Here is a 19805-nt window from a genome sequence, read left to right on the forward strand (position 1 = left end):
GAAATATATATAGTGGAGCTATCCTACTCACCCCCGCGTCGGCGTTAGCGTTAGCGTTCCCGTTAGCGTGCAAATGTTGAAGTTTGTGTTACTACCCCAAATATTTCCTATTTCCTTTGACATATTGCTTTTATATTTTGCATACTTCTTTACCAACATGACCCCAATTTATTAACAAGAGCAGACAACTGTATCAAGCATTTTGACAGAATTATGGCCCCTATTATACTTGAAATATGCATATTATTGATAAATCTATGTTAAAGTTTGTGTGCCACCTCAAATATTTCCTTATTGTCCTTTGACATATTGCTTTCATATTTTGCATACTTCTTTACCAACATGACCCCAATTTATTAACAAGAGCAGACAACTGTATCAATCATTTTGACAGAATTATGGCCCCTATTGTACTTAAAATATGCATATTATTGATAAATCTATGTTAGAGTTTGTGTACCACCTCAAATATTTCCTTATTGTCCTTTGACATATTGCTTTCATATTTTGCATACTTCTTTACCACCATGATCCCAATCTATAAACAAGAGCAAACAACTGTATCAAGCATTTTGACAGAATTATGGCCCCTTTTATACTTAGATAATTGAACATTTTGCTTAAATTGCCATAACTTCTTTATTTATGATCACATTTGATTCATACTTTGACAAAACAACACTTACCTCAGACATACCACAATGCACTCCACCCAAACCATCCCCCATGCTCCACCCCAGAATCCCCCCCCCCCCCCAAAAAAAAATAATAAATAATGTTTTCCTTATTTTGAAAGATCATCTATTAAATGACCACACACCCACATTATACCCCCCCCCCCCTCTCCATGATGGCTAATGTTATACTGTCAAGCACTTGAATAGTCGAGCGCGCTGTCCTCCCTCTGACAGCTCTTGTTTTATTTTGCTGGCTGTTTTGAAAACATAATGATAATTAGAATGATGTCAATTTTGCGGGCTTCAGGGAGCTGATGTACAAAAATGCATAATTCGCCTACACATTAATGGTTTGTAATAAATCTCTTTAAAGCCACAGATAAATTAGTTGATCACAGTTGATGTTGTTTGTTGATATCATTGTGGGTGTATATATGTTACACAGGTTTGTTGTCATCAATCAGCCTTGTATATTTGTCAGCTTCTCTGATTATGTGAAATGCCAGAAGCACTGCATTTTGTTATGTTGTTTAGTCTATCTTCAGCAAATAGCTTTTCTTTGACATTTAAGTTCTGATATGTGGCTACCTGTTAGTAACTGTAAATGTGTTGTGTTATAATCAGGTTGCAGTAGGGTTAATGTAAAATACTAGCTTGTAATGAATGCTGAGTTTCATTATATATAATTATAAAAATAATTTGTGTTGCTTGTATAAAGTACAAAATATACCTTACTTCACAGAATCAGTACTTTATTCAATTACTCCCAGTCCTCTTCGAACAGTCACACTTAGATCATATGTAAATAAATATGTTAATTCGTGCAGTAAAAATTGTAATTTCTATTACATGCCTGTCAGACTTAAATGTATATGTTTGTTCTGATTTTATGCAAATTTATTATTATTTTTCATTGGTCAGCTCTCTAACAAATCAGAACCTCCCTTTTAGAAAAAAATTGTCAAATCAACTTTTAACGATAAAGTTCCAAATAACAATATTCATTCTTGTGTAAATTATAGTATACTACATGTATTATGTCATTAAGAATCACATTATAAAGTTTGCAATACAAAGATTGGGGATGGGTCTTCATGGTGCAAATTAAAAGAATGCTTTTCTGTAATTTCACCAATACTTTCATTTTTGTTGTTTCAAGTTCGCAATACAATGTTTTATAGGAAGGACTTTTTTCTGGTGCAAAATGTATGGGATTCTGGGATTTCACCAATCCTTTCATTATTATTTTTTGAGATATATTTAAACAATCAAAGGAAGAGATAAAATGTGAGTGGATGTGGGTTGCAAGAAAACAGTTTTAGAAGACAGCTCACACAATTTTCACAAATGTCTGCAAAAATAGCTGCTCCTATTGTTGGAGATAACAAAGGTATTTTTGTCCCTGTTATCAGTGAGTTAAATGAGTTGTTGGGGTTGTTGACGATTTCAAGATTGCATACTTAAATGGTCTGAAACCAGATATTTTGGTTACTCCTAATATTTTGGTCTGACAGGAAATGTGTGCATTCTTAAACTGATTGAAAGTAACATTAAAGGGATCTTTTCACGCTTTGGTAAATTGACAAAATTGAAAAAAGTTGTTTCAGATTCGCAAATTTTCGTTTTAGTTATGATATTTGTGAGGAAACAGTAATACTGAACATTTACCATGGTCTAATAGAGCCATTATATGCATCTTTTGACGATTTTAAAACCTAAAAATTATAAAGCGTTGCAACGCGAAACGATTGAATAATTTGGAGAGTTCTGTTTTTGTCGTTAAATTTTGTGAAACTACGAAGATTGCTTATATAAGGTATAAAATACAATTAGCATGTGTACTCGGCGGAATAGCTCAGTAGGCTAAAGCGTTTTTACTTCAGGATTCTGGCAGGACTCCAGGGGTCACTGGTTCGAAACCTGGTCCGGGCAATGTTCTTTTCCTTTTTTTAATTTTATTCTTGATTTTTTACTGGAGCTTTTACGATCCAATGTTTACATTTATCGATATAAAGCATTTAATGAATAAGTTTAAAAAATGCCAAAATCTGTGAAAAGGCCCCTTTAAAGCCCTAAAACAGTGATGTCCTGTTTTAAAGTGCGTAGTAGTCGCCTAATATGCTATTCATGTTATAAAACAGGTGAGTTATTCACTACCCTTTTGTGAAGTAAAGGGTAATACTGGAATAACCAGGGATATCTGTCGGTCTGTTGTTAGCTCACCTGAGCACATTGTGCTCATGGTGAGCTTTTGTGATCTCCTTTTGTCCGTTGTGCGTTGTCCATTGTATGTTGTGCGACGTCAACATTTGCATTGTTCACTCTCTAGAGGCCACATTTATTTCCAATCCTCATGAAATTTGGTCAGAAGATTGATCTCAATGATATCTTGGATGAGTTCGAAAATGGTAACGTTTGCTTGAAAAACATGGCGGCCAAGGGGCGGGGCATTTTTCCTTTTATGGCTATAGTAAAATCTTGTTCACTCTCTAGACGCCACATTTATTGTCCAATCTTCATGAAATTTGGTCAGGAGATTGGTCTCAATGATATCTTGGATGAGTTCGTAAATGGTAACGTTTGCTAGAAAAACATGGCTGCCAAGGGGCGGGGCATTTTCCCTTATATGGCTATATATGGCTATAGTAAAATCTTGTTAACTCTCTAGAGGCCACATTTATTGTCCGATCTTCATGAAACTTGGTCAGAAGATTCATCCCAATGATATCTTGGATGAGTTCCAAAGTGATGCCGGTTGGTTGAAAAACATGGCTGCCAGGGGGCGGGGCATTTATCCTTATATGGCTTTATAGTAAAACCCTGTTAACACTTTAGAGGCCCAATTTATTTTCCGATCTTCATGAAATTTGGTCAGAAGATTGGTCTCAATGATATCTTGGATGAGTAAGAAAATGGTAACGTTTGCTTGAAAAACATGGCTGCCAAGGGGCAGGGCATTTTTCCTTATATGGCTATAAATGGCTATAGTAAAATCTTGCTAACTCTATAGAAGCCACATTTATTGTCCGATCTTAATGAAACTTGGTCAGAAGATTCATCCCAATAATATCTTGGAAGAGTTCGAAAATGATGCCAGTTGGTTGAAAAACATGGCTGCCAGGGGGCGGGGCATTTTTCCTTATATGGCTATAGTAAAACCTTGTTTACACTCTAGAGGCCACATTTATTGTCCAATCTTCATGAAATTTGGTCAGAAGATTGGTCTAAATGATATCTTGGATGAGTTCGAATATGGTAACGTTTGCTTGAAAAACATGGCTGCCAAGGGGCGGAGCATTTTTCCTTATATGGCTGTATATATGGCTATAGTAAAATCTTGTTAACTCTCTAGAGGCCACATTTATTGTCCGATCTTCATGAAACTTGGTCAGAAGATTCATCCTAATAATATCTTGGATGAGTTCGAAAATGATGCCGGTTGGTTGAAAAACATGGTCGCCAGGGGGCGGGGCATTTTTCCTTATATGGCTATAGTAAAGCCTTGTTGAAACTCTTGATGCCACATTTATTGTCCAATCTTCATGAAATTCGGTCAGAAGATTGTTTTTAATGATATCTTGGATGAGTTAATAAATGGTTACGTTTGGTTGAAAAACATGGCTGCCAAGGGGCAGGTCATTTTTCCTTATATGGCTATATATGGCTATAGCAATATCTTGTTAACACTCTTGAGGCCACATTTATTGTTCAATCCTCATAAAACTTGGTCAGAAGATTCATCCCAATGATATTTTGGACGAGTTCGAAAATGATGTCGGTTGGTTGAAAAACATGGCCGCCAGGGTGCGGGGAATTTTTCCTTATATGGCTATAGTAAAACCTTGTTAACACTCTAGAGGCCACATTTATTTTCAGATCTTCATGAAACTTGGTCAGGAGATTTGTCCCAATAATATCTTGTAATCTCAGGTGAGCGACTTTGGGCCTTTCAGGCTCTCTTGTTTTTCTGAAACCGCAAGGCCGAAAGGTTTAATATTTGGTATGTTTCATACATTTATGTTTAATCAATTTAATCAGCTCTCAAATAAGGCTTTACTGTGACAGAAAGAGAAAAATTGAATGCCATTGACCCTGCTTTATCAATATTAAATGTGATAAACAAGTCCAATTTAATTGCCATTGTTGTAGCTCAGCAAACAAATATGGCAATGTACATTCCACTTTGTGAATATTGAATTAAGTCTATTTACGATTTTTTTATTTGATTTTATATCTGGGTACTAGAAATAAAGACTGAAAAGTACACTCATTTGCACAAATTTGTTAAAAGGATACAGAAAACTTTGAAAATCTTGAATGAGTTAAAGGGGATTTCAGAACATATGAAAGGGGATTTCAAAACATTTTTTACAGAAATCATGAGAAATGTTGTTTGTGTGACAGTGTGCCAAGTTATGAAAACATATTTTTTTTGTAAAAAAAAAAGGTCATAAGATGGAGTCAAGGCTGGCAGTTTTCAATATACAGTATAACATATAATGGATGTTTACCCTTTACCACTAAGATATGCATTTTGACACGTGTACATCCTTAGAAAATATAATTAAATTTGCTACTTTTCTTACTAAGATTCAAGTTTTTAGGCTTCATTTCCAAGCCTAAGATACAGATGAGCTGCAAACAGCATAAAACCTGAACAGACTAAGACTAAGAATTACTCGCAAGCTGTTCAGGTTTTATGCTAGTTGCATATAGCAATTTTCACTTTGCTGATGTGTAGGAAAGGTTTACATGTAAGTTGTTAACCAGGTTTTCAGAAGGAAAAAACTGGTTATTAGATTGGCGAATGTGGGCGGGCGGGCGGAACAAGCTTGTCCGGGCCATAACTATGTTGTTCATTGTCAGATTTTAAAATAATTTGGCAAAGTTGTTCACCATCATTGGACGGTGTGCCACGCGAAAGAATTACGTCAATATCTTCAAGGTCAAGGTCACACTTTGAGTTCAAAGTTCAAAAATGGCCATAAATGATCTTGTCCGGGCCATAACTATGTCATTCATTGTGAGATTTTAAAATCATTTGGCACATTTGTTCACCATCATTGGACGGTGTGTCGCGCGAAAGAATTATGTCGATATCTCCAAGGTGAAGGTCACACTTTGAGTTCAAAGGTCAAAATTGTCCATAAATGAGCTTGTCCGCGCCATAACTATGTTATTCATTGTCAGATTTTAAAATCATTTTGCACATTTGTTCACCATCAATGTACGGTGTGTCGCGCGAAAGAATTACATCAATATCTCCAAGGTCAAGGTCACACTTTGAGTTCAAAGGTCAAAAATGGCCATAAATGAGCTTGTCTGGGCCATAACTATGTCATTCATTGTCAGATTTTAAAATCATTTGGCACATTTGTTCACAATCATTGGACGGTGTGTCGCGTGAAAGAATTACGTCGATATCTCCAAGGTCAAGGTCACACTTTAAGTTCAAAGGTCAAAAATGAGCTTGTCCGGACCATAACTATGTCATTTATTGTCAGATTTTAAAATCATTTTGCACATTTGTTCACCATCAATGTACGGTGTGTCGCGCGAAAGAATTACGTCGATATCTCCAAGGTCAAAGTCGCCACAACTAAAAATAGATTGATTTTGAAACAAGGGGGGTAATTGTGATGAACAATCAGTAGCAATTCACATTTTGAGTTGCAGTTGTCTCCCTTTATCATACTTAATGGCCAGCCAGATTGACTTGATAGACACCTTTTTATACTCTTCTGAATAATCCCTATTTCTTTATGCGGGATGCTTGGCTGGAAGGCAATTGGAACCCTTTGATTTAACCCTTTCCCTCTCAGAAGCAAAGTGAAAATGGCATAAAACCAGAACAGCCTGCGAGTAACTCGCAGTCTGTTCAGGTTTTATGCTGTTTGCTGCTCATCAGTATCTGAGGGTTGGAAATGTAACAGTTTTCTTCTTCCGGTCATTCAGCGCATGGCCCAAAACAACATGGATTAGTGTGTGAACAGCAATTAGATTACAGAAGTATCCATTACTCCAAACTTGAACATAATTAAAGTAGCTACTGGGTGGGCAACAGGACATGCTAGATAGTGCCAGTTCATGGCTTGAACCATCTACCTCTCCGGGTGAAGGCCAACGCCAGTGCACCATTTTGAAAATCTTGCAAGAATTGTGATTGGATTTCAAAATATTATGTTTTAACCCTTTGTCTGTTTTATTTGTCTGTAATGTTTCATGATGATCGAGTAACAAGTTTATTTGTCACTCATTTTTACCCTTTTGCTCATGGATTTTTAGAAAAATGTATGATTTCACTATAAAATAACCAAAAATACCAAACAAAGAAGGAGGAAAAAATCTGACTGACAGAAACTCAGACACGTAAGCCTTAATGAGTCAATTTAGACTCTTGGCTTTTTTGAATCTTAGGATATGGTTTCTGTTTCATTCATTTAACCTTAAACAATTCGTAATTGTTCACTCCAATGTATTGATGTTTTTTTAGAATGTCAGGGGTTTCAATAGACGCAGAATCCTGCGTTTTGACGCGAGCAAATTAAAAATGACTCGTTTTTGACGCAACACTTTTTTCTGCCGTGCGTCATTTTGACGCATCGAAAATTTGACCCGTGCATAAGTCAGTTAACATCTAGAGTTCCATGGTAATAAATCCCACTGTGCTCCTAATTGAAATTAATGTTTCAGTATTTGAAACTCGGTCCATAATCGAGGAAATACCCCGGGCGTTGTTTATCTTATCTCATCTACTCCAATGCACATGTCACCTTCTAAATAGTGCGTGCGCACTAACTGGATCCAGGGTTTTAACAGCAGCGATTATGTGATAATTGATTGACCATCCGATAATTGCAGTTTTTTTTGCAGACTTGCAGACGGCACGGTTAAAGTAAGTCAGCAAAAGTAATTAAAGAAAAAACAAAATTGATCAAATGTCTATTAATTACGTAGATCCACTATTAAGTCCAAAGAGTTTTGTCAGTTTGTTAATCCACCGATAATTACGAGTAATACCCATCTTATACAGGGCCCTCAATCCATTTTAGGGGAAGCGGGTCGCTACCCATAGCAGGGGGAATTTTTTCGCGGCGTTTCCCTTTTTGGGGGATTTTTAACTTACTCTCTAATTATTACATTTGTACATGTTTGCACTATATTCATTGCTTATTTCATAATTTAGTATGTTTGACAAGATTAAATTAAAATAGAATTGAGATATAGTAATCATTTTTTTTTTTTTTTTTTTTTTTAGGGGGAATTTTTCCCCCCAAAATGGGAAAAAAGTATACTTTACAGGGGGGGAATGCGGCCGAATTTCGGCTGTGGATTTGACAGATTGAGGGCCCTGTTATATAAACTGGAATCACAGTTCATTTTTTATACTAACATGTTTCGGACATGTGTATTATTCTGATAAACAGTAATAGATATACTAGATGTTCCATGCATTTTGATTGTGTTTTGTTAGAAAAGCTATCATAGGGATGATGATGATATACTGACGATAAAAATATGTGATGAAAAGGTGCTACCGGTACATATCTTAAATTACTTAAATGTGTTAAAAGACTTAAATGTTTTAAAAGGAAGTAGATTTTAATGTACCAATTCATTTAAATATGTTGTGTTTTTTATCATGGTATTGTTATTTAATAAAGCAATATAACTTTTTAAGATATTTTGTCAGGGTTGGCATATTGACCGGTCAATTGAGTATTGACCGGGCCGGCGGTCAATACCCGGTTAAAACCGGTCAATACTGGTCATTACTGGTCATTATTGGTCAATACTGGTCGATTGAAAATTGTAGCATTTAAACATGACAAAGGAACAATTTAAGCTATTCTATATTAAATCAATAATTATTCTGTAATTGATAAACTTTTTTTGAGTTATCTATTGTAAAAAAAATCTTTAAAGCTGTAAAAAATACTTCTTATTATTTATGGAAGCGGTCTCAAATACAAAAGAACTAAGGCAATATCTTTATCTCAGTGTATCACATCTGTTACTGAAGTATTATTACCATTGTAGTTACCATAGTATTTCACTGATCTATTGATAAATCTACATGTATTTGATAAGCTGATGGACAAACAGAACTCTTGTGGTTTCTAGGGTCATAAATGATCTGGCCCCTAAGCCTTAATTGCTAATAAAATGCATGCACTGGTATGTCTCTGATGGTGACAATGAAGCAAATCTGCCCTTAGGCTATTTCATTTCACTCACACAAGATGAGATAACTTGCTTTTAATGTTATTAATTTAATAGTTACTTCTAACTTGTCTCCTTTCTATATTAAGAGGGTTTTCATATTTTAAAGTTCAATTGGTCTTCAAATGAATAAGCAATCAAAGTTCTTGATTTTGGCAACAAATAATGTTTGCAATTGTGAGTCTACTCTAGACTCTTCTTTTCAATTATTTCTTTCTTTTAATAGTTATTTCTTATTATGTTTTGTTTTTTATATCAATGGAAAATAAAATATTTTTTCACTATTTTGTTAAAGAAATCCAGGCAAGAATACATGACAAGAAAGGGTTGTGTCAAAGGTGCCATGTTATATATAAGGCCCTATTATCAGTTTTGGGTGCCCTAATCTGTATAGGTGAGAAGACTGTGAAAGACTGTGGAGACAGTGGGGCATAAGGAACAACTAATACACAGTAATTGACAGGTTCTTGTTGAATCAAGCACAGAATTTTCTGAGCATTTATAATTCGTTAGAATTGAAAAAAAAATCAATCGACCAGAAAAATCCAATTGACCAGTTATATATAAGGCCCTATTATCAGTTTTGGGTGCCCTAACCTGTATAGGTGAGAAGACTGTGAAAGACTGTGGAGACAGTGGGGCATGAGGAACAACTAATACACAGTAATTGACAGGTTCTTGTTGAATCAAGCACAGAATTTTCTGAGCATTTATAATTCGTTAGAATTGAAAAAAAATTCAATCGACCAGAAAAATCCAATTGACCAACTTGACTCATTTGCAAAATTTTGAGAGATTGGCCTACAAATTGCATGAACAGGTATAAAATAGTGGGTATTAATAGCTTAAGAAATTATTGGCAACATGTTTGTTTAACTTATATTATCAATATTGTTTAATTAAGCATGGAATATTAATCAAAATTGGGGGTAAAGTTCAATCGACCAGTATTGACCAGTAATGACCACTTTGGGGGTATTGACCGGGGCGGTTTTAACCGGTAAAAACCACCGGTTAAAACCGGGGGTGGTCGATTGGTGCCAACCCTGTATTTTGTTACTCTTAGAGTATATTTTTATATAAAAAATTATATAATACAGACAAATACACAGTTAACGCGCTTCAAAATTGACCCCAGCATTTTTCAATTTGACTCCTCAAAATTTCAGTCCAGGGGTCATTGACTCCTGGTTTTTAAAATCTATTGAAATCCCTGAATGTTTCAACTCATTTTGCAAAACTGAACTAAAAACAGACCAAAAGTGAACCACTGATATTTTCCTTGTTCTCAGCCATTCATCATTCATGGTTAATAATAATTATTTTGGGGAATCCCATCCAAATATACCTGTTTATTCCCAGCAATAAACAACAGACTTTGACTAATAACGTGATAGTTGTCATATTGATTCCCGATACTTAAAGGTTCTATGTTTTCTAACAGTTCTACGAAAACAACGTGAGATCATCTGCCCACATGGTATTCTATATTTTCATAATAAGGCAATGGTCATTGATATGGGGTTTCATAAATATCTTGTGTCTCACAGGTTACCATGAACAAAATCAATTAGTTCTTCTCTGCCGGAAAACCAGTCTGAGTTATATACGATGTACATGTAATTGGTTCCGAACATGATTATGTTGATTACAGTTGTCAATTGTCTGGGCCCAACTTTAGATTACCAGAGAACCAATATAGTTTAATTATCAGTATGATACTGGTAATGATTGTTTCAGCTAGGATATGAAAAGGGCAGGGGGGGCTATTTTGTCAAAAGGGCACTTTCGACGCCCAGTATTTTGTCAAAAGGGCACTTTCAACGCGCAGTATTTTGTCAAAAGGGCACTTTCTACGCGCAGTATTTTGTCAAAAGGGCACTTTCGACGCACAGTATTTTGTCAAAAGGGCACTTTCGACGCACAGTATTTTGTCAAAAGGGCACTTTCGACGCGCAGTATTTTGTCAAAAGGGCACTTTCTACGCGCAGTATTTTGTCAAAAAGGGCACTTTCTACGCGCAGTATTTTGTCAAAAGGGCACTTTCGACGCACAGTATTTTGTCAAAAGGGCACTTTCAACGCGCAGTATTTTGTCAAAAGGGCACTTTCGACGCACAGTATTTTGTCAAAAGGGCACTTTCGACGCGCAGTATTTTGTCAAAAGGGCACTTTCTACGCGCAGTATTTTGTCAAAAGGGCACTTTCTACGCGCAGTATTTTGTCAAAAGGGCACTTTCGACGCGCAGTATTTTGTCAAAAGGGCACTTTCGAGCATGTGAGCGTATCTGGAAATTGCTCTCTGTTGCATATTTATTTATAATTATGTTATTAATAATTGTTAGAATATTTTATTCCCATTACTATTAAACCAATCAAATAAAATGTCTACAATGAGGAATACATTAATAACAATGTAATACGAGATTTATAAATTATATATATTTTTTTATAAATAAAAGGGCAGGGCGGGGCCTCAGAAGGGAAGGGTGGGGCGCCCTTTCATTTAGGCCTAGCTGGAGCACTGTGGTAATATTCTTATAAAGTACAATAATTCGAACATGAAGTGGTTAAATATAATGTGCAAATCTGAAAGTCATAATTTTAATTTCAAAAATAGCCAATGTACATGTAGTGTTAAAAGGAATTCTGGTTGTGGCCAGTTTTGGTAGAATTATTGCCCTTTGTCCTTTTTTCCACTGCAGAATATAATAGTGGATATGTCTGTTTCCAAAATATTTTTTTGGGGGTGGGGGGTGGGGGGGGGGCATCATTGCCTGTGACACATTTCTATTGTGTTCGTGAAACATTGTGAAATGCTACAGATGACTGCTTGGAACCCTACCTCGGTACCAGTATTACATGTACTGTTCCACCTAAAGCCCTGAGTACCGGTATATATAGTTAAAGAACTTTTAGCATTGATATTTGGGTGTTAATACTGTACAAACGTATACCGGTAACTAACAATTTGCTGCGCTAACTTAAGTCACATGTCCAAACTCCAAAAGTCATTGTGACTTGAGTAATCAATTTAAAATAGTATCCTAATTATAGTCACTCATTATTAAGTCATAGGTGATGCATTTTGTACTAGTTTCATGATACTATTCCCATGTCATATTGATGTATTCAATTGTTTGACATTTTTTCAAGTTGATTGTAAGTGTTCACATTGATAAACTCCAGATTTTGTCTCAATCTCTTGCACGACGGTCACATTACATTCACCTCTGTGTTGGGCTCAGAACGGACTATTGTTTTGAAAGCGTCTCATTCATGTCATGATCATTCCAAGCGTTCATCATTGAGGTTACAGTACACTAAACAATCTCTTGCACGACGGTTACATTGCATTAACTGCATTAAAGAAAACCATCTGATACATGATGATATCTTATATCAGTCTTAATTAATTATTATAAAATTGATATGTTTTTTTATGTTAAGAAACCAACATACATAAATACGTCGAAGCAATGCCTAACGTCACTCAATAAAAAATATGTACAATTGTTAACATTTGTGAAGTGCGTGGAATGATTACATCTGTGTAAATGGGCAATAAAATAGTTCCAAAGAGTTGCATTAAAACTCACAAGTTTTTGCACAATTTATCGTACATTTAAAAGTCATATTTCTTAATTAAATGCATGCGATCTTAAATATCAACTCAAATATACTGTATATTTGAGTTGATATTTAAGATCGCCCATTTCTCATACATATGTATGTTTATTTTTGTTATGAATCACCAAATCTTCAGTAAGAAAATGTTTGGGTGTTTCTTGAAAGCTCTGTTTAGACTGCTTCATTTAATCCTTTACTGCTCATGAGCGGAGTTAACCCAATTGCATGCTGGGAAATTTGTCGTCTGCATAAATGTCGTCTGCTGAATTTCTAAAATTAGCATTTTCTTCGATTTTTTTCAAAGAATATTATCAGAATAGCAAACAGTTTGGATCCTGATGAGACGCCACGTTCTGTGGCGTCTCATCTGGATTCAAACTGTTTGCAAAGGCCTTCAAAATTCGGTTCCAGCACTGAAAGAGTTAAAATGGATATTAGCAAATAGCATACAACCAAAACTGCCTGTGAGGTACTGGTAGGCTGTTCAGGTTTTATGCTGTTTGCTGCTTAGCAGTTTCTAAGGGTTTAAAATGAAGCCTTTAAAATTTGGATTTATTCAGAAGAAAAGGTCTTTAATTGAATTTGATTTTCTAAAGGACTACAAATGTGTCAAAATAATCAGTAATGGGATTAGAGACAGTTTGCCATGAATTACAGTTAACTATGTAAACATAAATGATAATGTACTTAAAACGCATCATTACAATTTAAAGCACTCACGGCAGACAATTTGCTGTAAATAACTCCTCATTTGAAGTAATTAAGAAAATTGATATTGGGATAACCACCAAAATCAAACCACTTGGGCCCCAGTTCTAATCATTACCTGAAAACTCAAGCATGCGTGTTTCTGTTTTTTGTACAGTCCCTTACTAGCAGACAAACATACATGTGCAGACAAAACAAGCCAAATGAAAACATTTATCTCACTTGATATACATGTGCATATATTTATAAAGTTGTTATAATAATGTTTTTTTCAGCTTCTGTGCTTTTGATGTCTACATGATTTGATTTAATTATAAAGTTGTTATAATAATGTTCTTTTCAAATAATGTTCTTTTCATATTGTGTACTTTTGATGTCTGTATGATTTGATATTGATCTAAGTGATAAATTTAATGATTGATTTCCTTTTTGGATTGTAATGACATAGAAGGCTTCGAATAATATTAGATGAAAAAACACAGATAAGATGCTTTTGAGATATGGACCCAGCCTATGGTTTGATAATCCAAGACAGATGTAAGACACACTTATAATGCTTTTGAGATATGGGGCCAGCCTGTGAAATACCAGCTCAAGATATAGGTAAGACACACTTAAGTGTGAGATATGGACTTATAGCCATGTGCTGTGTATTATATGTGACTGTCCTTGAAAACAACCAAAGATTACTGGAAGCACTTTAGCTACAAGTGGGTGGCATTTCAAATGGGAAGCAATCAGGAACAGAATTTGACAAGCCTCTTGTCTCTCTTACTCACTGGAATATCAAGTCTCCCCCATTCTGCATCCTGCAAATGTCAAAGAATGATGCAAGTGGTTCTGTGTCTGTCTCTCAGTGGTTGGTGAGATAATATTTGGGCGTTATCTGCTATTTCATAGTTCTTGGTAGTTGCATCAGAAAACCAAGTGAAGTTTCGAAAGTCAAAATAAAGAAATAAAATAAATTGATATCTAATGGGTACCGGTATTTGATAATAAACTTGATGCTGCTGTGTTTGCATTTGTAATGAAGATTTTATGTGGATTTTATATGGTTTTTATAGGGAATTTCAGAATGTTTCTTCAAGTCTTTAACTAGAGAAATTAGGAAATCAAAATTGCCATGAAATGTTTTTTATTTTTTATATGTATCTGATGCAAATCATTGTGGCGTCCATCCAGATTAGTGCGATGTTTAGTGGCCATTATGGGTTTCCAACGATGATTCCCCAAATTTTTGATAATGGTATTGGGAAAGTACAAAATGATGATGCAATGTTTTGGTAGAGCTTATTATAAAATACTTGTGTGTCTTTTGTCTGATTGATTTTAACCCTTTGCATGCTGGGAAATTTGTCGTCTGCTAAAATGTCGTCTGCTGAATTTCTAAACTTAGCATTTTCTTCGATTTTTTTCAAAGAATACTATCACAATAGCAAACAGTTTGGATCCTGATGAGACGCCACGTTCTGTGGCATCTCATCTGGATCCAAACTGTTTGCACAGGCCTTCAAAATTCGGTTCCAGCACTGAAAGAGTTAATGACCTTAGGCCGATTTTTCTTAAATCAAGATCACTTTGGGCTTAAAGGTTAATTTATGTTACATGAATGTACTGCTGAACTTTTTTTCTTCAAGTTGAAGTGAGTCCATAATGACTTACGTATATATCATAGTTAAAATACTTAGTCAAATGTTATGAAAAGTAGGTTTCAAGAACAAAAACAATTGTATCTTAAACAAATTAACACAAGAGAATGAATACTGTTTACTTAGCCTACAAGATCTCTTAATAATGCTGTACTCATTTACCGGTACATGTAGGAATGGTGTTGATTAAAGTTGATCTCACAAGTTTTTTTTGGCATTAAGACTTCAGTTTAAATCAGTCAGTAAATTGAGGCACTCAATTTCATCCATTCAAACAGTTGAAGATGAAGAATAACCGTGAGAAATATAAAACTCTGAACACAGGCTTGAGTTCGTGCAAATTTATTCTTAACGTAAAGAAAACTAAACTCAAACCTTTTACAAGTTATTAACATATTTAATGTTAAGTTTTTTATGTGTTGTTTTATCTGTATAATGATTTATGGGTTTCTTGTGCGATTGTAAAGTTGTTTTTAGTGTTTACGTAAGACTGCTTTTATAAATTATCCTTTTAATTGCCTTATTGAAACTTAGATCAGGTAACTTTTTTGCGTAACAGCTCGCAGTTGCTAGCAATATAAGTTGGTTTAAATCTATTTTAAGCAGAATGTATGCAAAAATTTAAAACAAACTGGTTGTTTTTTTCTATATGCTTAGATCATCAGACTTTGTGTTTGCAAATGAATGTATATACCTAAGGCCAAGTTTTGCACTAAATAACTCCAAACATGTAAAACAAAATATTACATGAAAAAATGGAAATCTTAAAGAACTGTTCTCATTATAAACAAAGCATTGAAGTGACAATCAGACGCAGTGAATGATAAAGGCCATGGACGTACGGTAGTAGACAAAAAAATGGATTTTTTTTATTAAATTCAGACTTTTTATTCCCATTATTATAATATGATGTTAGATACATGATTTTTATATTTAGAAAAGGTATTCTGTACAGTGAAATATTGTTAAGGATGTTGTCTTCTAGGAAAAGGTGTGACAAATTTTTGTGTACATGAGTGCAAATCAGATCTTGATCATTGTCGACCCAAACTCCAGTTTATGAGCACTTTTAGTCTGTCAACACTTCCTAGTGATTGATTCCCACAACAACACTGTACAAGTCATAGGCACTTACCAAATTGACGTATTTTCTTAAGTGTTTATTTATTTGTTTGATTGATAATATATGATAATGAAAAAAAGTTGCTGTGTTTACCAATAATGAATACGTCATAGAAACACAGTGTCTGGTTAGTAATATTCATAAAATATCAAGGCAGATTTTGGAAAATGTTGATGGTTTTTGGTTCATGATGATTATGATTTGTGTGATTGATGATGCTGCTGCTGCTGCTGCTGATGATGATTATGATGGGATCGTTGTTATCACTCCCCATCATATATCATACTTAATCTTTGCTCACATACTGAGCCCCTTAAAATGCTTTATAGTATAGGCCCAAATATATTATAAAAAATGTGCTTCAGGTCTTGATTTAAAAAAAGAAGAGACTTTGCCCCATTTTTTATTATTTTATTTTAGTGGTCCAAGATGGCCACCAATGTTTTTTTAAGGTTAACTTTAAGGAACCAGTATTAAAAATAATTTTGAAATTGAGTAAGGTTTACACTAGATTTGTTTGCAAATTGAACTCAATTGTAAGTGATCAGGTGACTGGTCTCATTTGTTAAACGTTTTTTTTCTGATTGCTTTATCTTTTATTCATCACAAAAGAACACTTTAAGTATTCATTATGGATGCATTAATTTTGTGAGAAAAAGTTGTGTGCTTTTAGTTGATTTATTGAATGCCGAAATGCAGAGTGGAGAGAGTTTTGTGTTCTCAAAATACGATGAATTGACCCAGTTTTAAAATATGCGTCTTATTGTTGGTAACAAAGCAATAAGACGACAAATAAACCGCACATTTTTGTTTATTGTTAGAGAGAAGCTATGTTTCGTGAGAGAATAATGTATGACTTGAATGTAAGAAAGGCTTATTGTCTGACTCGAAAGCCAATAAGTTATCAATTTAGGCCATAGGCAATAGAAAAAATGCCAATTATATATGTCAGATGTAACGATTTATAGTTTTAAAGAGATAATGATCTTTACCCCAGTGCTATATGCAGATTGTCTAGAGAATTCTCAAGCATTGCATGAGCTTGATTACCTTTTATTTAAATAAGAACAAAAAGACTGCTTATGAATATATTAATGCATAATATTTTTTATTTGCAAAATTCTTGCTATGCTAGAGGTTAATATCCAAATGTAAAAATGAAGTCACTAAATTGTCTAGTCATGATCTAATTGTTTAGCTCATTCCATGATCAGTGCTCCAGCTAGGCCTAAATCGAAGGGCGCCGCGCCCTGCCCTCCCGAACCTCCGCCCTGCCCCCCAGAACCCCCGCCCTGGCCCCCCCCCTTCTAAAAAAAAAAAAAAAATTTTTTTTTTTTATTATTACATATGATAATTCATAAATCTCTTATTTCATTGTAATTATTTTAATCCTCATTGTAGACATTATATTTGAATGGTTTAATAATAATGGGAATAATACAATTATTTATAACATAAAAATTAACATGCAATAGGATGCATTCCAGAAACACCCGCGCGCTCGAACGTGCCCTTTTCACAAAATTCTGCGCGTCGAAAATGCCCTTTTGACAATATACTGCGCGTCGAAAGTGCCCTTTTGACAAAAAAGCCCCCCTGCCCTTTTCAAATCCTAGCTGGAGCACTGCATGATGATACTTAAGAAATGGACTTGAGGCTTCCACTTGCAAAATCATTTTGTCATGCTTGTTATTAACGCATTTCATAAATCATTGATAAGTCATTTTTAGCTCAACTATTATATATGAAATATATATATATAGTGGAGCTATCCTACTCACCCCGGCGTCTGCGTCTGCGTGCAAATGTTAAAGTTTTCGTACTACCCCAATTATTTTCATTGTCCCTTGACATATTGCTTTCATATTTTGCATACTTGTTTACCAACATGACCCCAACCTATAAATAATAGCAGACAACTCTATCAAGCATTTTGTCATAATTATGGCCCCTTTTCCACTTAGAATATGCAGCAAATGTTAAAGTTTTCGTACTACCCCATTTATTTTCATTGTCCCTTGACATATTGCTTTCATATTTTGCATACTTGTTTACCAACATCACCCCAACCTATAAACAAGAGCAGACAACTCTATCAAGCATTTTGTCTTAATTATTGCCCCTTTTATACTTAGAATATGCATATTATTGATAAATCTATGTTAAAGTTTGCGTACTACTCCAAATATTTCCTATATCCTTTGACATATTGCTTTTATATGTTGCATACTTGTTTACCAACATGACCCCAACCTATAAAGAAGAGCAGACCACTGTTTCAAGCATTTTGACATAATAATGGCCCCTTTAACACTTAGATAATTGAACATTTTACTTAAATTGCCGTAACTTCTTTATTTATGATCACATTTTATTATTACTTTGACAAAACAACACTTACCTGAATACCACAATGGATTCCACCCAAACAATACCCCACGCCCCTACCCAGAATCCCCCCCCCCCTAACCCCCCCCGCCAAAAAATTTTTTTTTTTTAAACATCATCTAATTAATTACCACACCCCACATTATACCCCCTCTCAGCCCCTACCCCCCCCCCCCCCCACCCCCCCAATTTTTTTTTAAACATCATCTAATAAATTACCACACCCCACATTATACCCCCCTCACCCCCCCCCCCCCCCCACCCCCCCCCCCCCATTTTTTTTTTTTTTTTTTTCCTTTTTTTTTATTTTTGAAAGATCGTCTAATAAATTATTGAATATGAACAATTTCCCCATGATGGCTTACGTTATTATACTGTCATGCACTTGAATAGTCGAGCGCACTGTCCTCTGACAGCTCTTGTTTTAAGTATTTGTCGTGACTGTGAGCAATAGATGTTAGGCAAGTAGTGGCATGAGCAGCAGCAGAAAAAATTAGTTTGTAGATAAATAATTTCATAATTAATGGCAGAAATTCGAAAGTGGTGAAAGTATGCTAATTGCTGTAATTTTTTAATTAGTTGAAGTTTAAAAATATTTATAGTGATTTTCTCTGTTCTTGAATTATTATTTTATGAATTGGCTGTTTCTCTGTTCCAGAATGGGTTATCTGAGTTTTATGACCAGGCTGCTGAGAAGAAGAATGAAAAAAATGGCTGGCCATCTTTAGGGAAGTGGTTTGTGGGTGCCGTAGGAGTTCTGGCCCTTGGAGCAATCTTCACCCAGAAATCCTAACAGTTCTGTTAATGATCCATTGTAAGTATTTTTTTAATTATTTGTTCTAAGACATGAATGTACGGGGTACATACTGTTGATTCTTCAAGTTTTTGCACTTTAAATTTTCTTTTTAAATCAGCAGCCCTCACAGGTATTGTTAAAGATTAACATTCTTGATATTTTGAAGTTCTACCATGTGTTATGTCTAGCTCACCAGAGCGCAAATTGCTCATGTGATCGCCTTTTGTCCGTTGTGCTTCGTCTGTCCTTTACATGTACCATGTTAACTCTCTAGCGGCCACATTTATAGTCCAATCCTGATATCTTGGTCAGAACATTTTTTATAATGATATATTGGAGGAGTTCGAAATTGGGTCATTTGAAGTAAAAAAAGTCACAATGTCAAATGAAAGCCTATTTACACTCTAGACACTATTTACACTCTATAGAATAATCTTAAAGAAACTTTGTCAGAACAATTTTTCTTATGATATGTCTGCTTAGTTTGACTATGGCTCCAGTTGGTTGGCAGTTTTGTTATATGGCTATAGTAAACCTTGTTTACACTCAAGAAGTCACATTTATAGACCAACCTTCATGAAACTTGTCAGAATATGAGTTCTAATGATAGAT

The 19805-nt window shown here is 34.9% G+C and overlaps 1 protein-coding gene across 1 annotated transcript in view; it reads left to right on the top strand.

Annotated features, from left to right (window-relative positions):
* The window catches only part of LOC127855531 (bcl-2-like protein 2), a 36140-nt gene that overhangs the window by 8758 nt on the left and 7577 nt on the right, over positions 1 to 19805 (top strand). The window contains exon 2 of the mRNA XM_052391249.1: positions 19056 to 19211. Coding sequence (XP_052247209.1) covers positions 19056 to 19190 — 135 coding nt within the window. The 3' untranslated portion in view covers positions 19191 to 19211. The remainder of the gene's footprint in view (positions 1 to 19055; positions 19212 to 19805) is intronic.

This window comes from Dreissena polymorpha, chromosome 13, assembly GCF_020536995.1.
Source record: "Dreissena polymorpha isolate Duluth1 chromosome 13, UMN_Dpol_1.0, whole genome shotgun sequence".
Classification (NCBI taxonomy): domain Eukaryota; kingdom Metazoa; phylum Mollusca; class Bivalvia; order Myida; family Dreissenidae; genus Dreissena; species Dreissena polymorpha.